Below are 3,445 nucleotides of genomic sequence, written 5' to 3'. Positions count from 1 at the left end.
AGTGAGTAGCCTATGTGTTCGTCCAGACTATCCTATCTGAACCAAATTTCATCGAAATCTGTTTAGCAGTTTAGACAAACTCTAACATCCATCCATCTAAACTTTCCCATTTATAATATTAGTATGATTACAAATCAAATTCACTTTTTTTTGTTCATTACAAAGAAAATATTTTTAAAATAGTAGTATCATTTTTCGAGTTTCGTTTTCCTAAGTCCCGTCCGTCCAGTCCTAAATCCAATCGTTTTTATAAATCCCATAGCTCCCTGTAGTTTTCTAGCAATTACATTTTTGTTAGAATTGAAATTATTTGCGGACATCCTGTATATGTACATGAAAATCATATGAGATAGCAGTCCGCTATAATTACCAAACAAATTCTTACTACATATATAAAAGGAAAATCTGTATGACCGATGTATCAACAACGGAACAGAATTTCAAATTTTAATAGTGATTTCTGTTTAATTGAAAACGAGCAATTAGAATGGTATTATATAAAAATTAAACTTGGTATAAAGGAGTGTTTTTTTAATGTTATGGTAATTTTTATTAACGAACAATCTTAAATAAAAGAAATACAATGTTAAGAAAAAGTCTTAAATAAAAATACGTGAAGCGAAAACGGTGTACTTTTTTAATAAAATTGCAGAAATAAATGATGTTGATAGACAAATAATTTTTTTTATAAAATTCAAGAAACATCTTCTGATTTCGATTTAACTGGAGACTAGTTCTAGAAATTGTGTACTTTAAAATTAGAAGAAATAATCTTAAATGCAATCAAAGATATCGTAGTATGAAAATTAATTCTTGACGCGGAAGTCGCGTGCTTAAGTTGTCGTAATATTATTATTATTATTTTACGTATAGTTAAGATACAGTTATTATTATTGCGGTGACTTTGCATAATCTGTTCCTTAGGTATATATACATAAGAGCGTTTACAATTTTTGTCGACATTTATTAAAGACGGTGCGCTGTGACGGTACAAAATGTTAACCTTTCTTTTAATAACTACAACTTTATTTGTGTTTTTATATCTTTATTTTACGAGGAATTTTAACTACTGGAAAGAAAGAAATGTTGTGGGACCTAAACCGGTTGCATTTTTTGGAAATATCATGGAATCTGTGGTAAGAAGAAAACATTTGATAATGATCTACAAAGATATTTACGAAGCGTATCCAGAAGAGAAGGTCGTTGGAATTTATAGAATGACGACGCCATGCCTCTTCCTGCGCGACTTGGATGTTATAAAGCATGTTATGATAAAAGATTTCGAATTATTTAGTGACAGAGGAATCGAATTTAGTGAAAAAGGGTTAGGTCTTAATATATTTCATGCGGATGGTGATAGATGGAGAGTCTTGAGACAACGTTTCACACCTCTGTTTACTTCGGGCAAGCTGAAAAACATGCTGTATCTAATGTCTGATAGAGGCGATAAGTTTATTAGAAATGTAGAGAAGATATCTGAAATACAACCAGAGCAACATATTATCCCATTAGTTCGAAAGTTTACAATGGCTTCGATAACCGCTTGCGCTTTCGGTATGGAACTGGACGAAGAATTATATCAAACATTAGAAAAAATGGACGGTGTTATATTCAACTCTAATTACGGATTCGAATTGGATATGATGTATCCTGGAATTTTGAAAAAGTTCAATGGATCGATCTTTTCAAAAACGATAGGTCCGTTTTTTGACAATCTAACAAAAAGTGTGATTCAACAGAGAGGTGGAATACCATCAAATAGAAAAGATTTTATGGATTTAATTTTAGAGTTAAGACAAAAGAAATCTATTGAAGTAGTAAAGAAACATGATGATGTAGATGTGACTGCTCTTGAATTGACCGACAGTGTAATCGCAGCGCAGACTTTTGTATTTTACGCAGCAGGCTATGAGACTAGCGCTTCAACTATGGCGTACATGTTGTATGAATTAGCGAAGAATCCTGATATACAAGATAAAGTTATTGCAGAAGTTGATGAAGTTCTTTTACGTCACAACGGTGAAATAACATATGATACTTTGCGTGATATGACATATCTAATCCAAGTGTTTCATGAAACATTAAGGAAATACCCAGTGGCGGATCTTTTGAATCGTAATGTCAAAGCTGATTATGCAGTTCCGGGTACCAACGTTACTCTCAAGAAGGGACAAACAGTTATAATGTCTGGTTTTGGTATTCACCATGATCCAAAATATTATCCAGATCCAGAAAAATTTGACCCCGAACGCTTTAGTCCTGAGAATGTGAAAAATAGACATCCATGTGCCTTTTTACCTTTTGGTGCTGGTCCCAGAAATTGTTTAGGTGGGTATTCATAAATTACTTGCTTCCAGCGACTTTCCTGTACAAATAAAAAAGAACTTAGTAGCAAGTAGACTGTAAGTTCTTCCAGACTATTATTTACATCTGTAACAAATTGCAGCGAAATCAAAGGATCTAAACTATTGATAAGATTTGAAGACTGTATAAATCTGGATGATATTTTATCGTCTAAATAAATAAATTTTTTGAACTACCTAGAAAAGATGAAAATTAACTAAATTACTTGTATGTATTTATGAACCGTTTGTTTTTTGGAAGCCTTTATCTTACTTCTTCTTCTTAAGGTGCCTCACCGACTAGCGAAGGTTGGCGGTCAGTTCTCCAAATTTTTCTCTTTATCTTACAGCTAGTTTTTATTATCTACATATGACACAGTACACTTATGTTTAAAGATTTCTTATTCATTATTTCTTATATTTCAGGTATGCGGTTTGCTAAATGGCAGGTGCAAGTTTGCATCATCAAATTCCTGTCGAAGTTTCGACTCGAGCCGTCGCCGAAAACTATGTCTAAGTTCGTATACGGTCCCAAGCGTCTTTTTGTTTATCCAGAATCTGGGATTTACATAAATATTTTACCCCGAAAACAGTGATCATTCGACAAATTACGAGATACGACAATGAAAATAAATTTAGTATTATCCACGCTTGGTTCTAAATGATAGTTTTAATTGAACAGTTCGACTGTACAGTTAAAACTGAGCGTCTTGATACGGCTCCTAAAATTCCTAATACATGTAGAGACCATTTAGGAAGAGAACTAGGGCGTTGCAGGGGGGGATAGGTTTGGTGTGGTGTAAAATCTCTCGTTCTACCGTTCACAATAATAACTGTAATACATCTTAAGAAGCTCTCGCTAGACAGTTGGATTAAGGGCCCGATTCAAAAGACGGTTATTTTAGAAACCGCACGAATAGTGAGCAGATTCCTATCTCTGCAGCCCTGACCACTGGTTGCTTGAGTCATTGGATTCCGCAGCCAGTGGTGCTCTATTTTTTTTTAATACATTTTATTTCATTTTTATAAAAATCTTTTCTATACAAATAAAATGTATTATATAGAGAATAAGAAATAAAGATATGTTTTTTTTTTTTTTTTTT

The 3,445-nt window shown here is 33.0% G+C and overlaps 1 protein-coding gene across 1 annotated transcript; it reads left to right on the top strand.

Moving 5' to 3' along the window:
- Positions 1 to 974: 974 nt before the first annotated feature.
- LOC106104865 (cytochrome P450 6B5-like) lies at positions 975 to 3,260 on the top strand. Its single transcript, XM_013285055.1, has 2 exons — positions 975 to 2,328; positions 2,769 to 3,260. The coding sequence occupies exons 1-2, from the start codon at positions 996 to 998 to the stop codon at positions 2,936 to 2,938; spliced, it is 1,503 nt and encodes a 500-aa protein (XP_013140509.1). The 5' UTR covers positions 975 to 995; the 3' UTR covers positions 2,939 to 3,260.
- Positions 3,261 to 3,445: the final 185 nt, after the last annotated feature.

This window comes from Papilio polytes, unplaced genomic scaffold (assembly GCF_000836215.1).
Source record: "Papilio polytes unplaced genomic scaffold, Ppol_1.0 DF823399.1, whole genome shotgun sequence".
Lineage (NCBI taxonomy): Eukaryota > Metazoa > Arthropoda > Insecta > Lepidoptera > Papilionidae > Papilio > Papilio polytes.
The sequence above is the reverse complement of the archived record's forward strand: the minus strand, read 5'-3'. Positions and strand labels throughout refer to the sequence as shown.

Bases quoted from the DNA above. Each gene is read 5' to 3' on its own strand.
- LOC106104865 (XM_013285055.1), top strand. From the start codon at position 996: ATGTTAACCTTTCTTTTAATAACTACAACTTTATTTGTGTTTTTATAT. The intron at 2,329-2,768 runs GTGGGTATTCAT...CTTATATTTCAG, and splicing joins TGGTCCCAGAAATTGTTTAG to GTATGCGGTTTGCTAAATGG.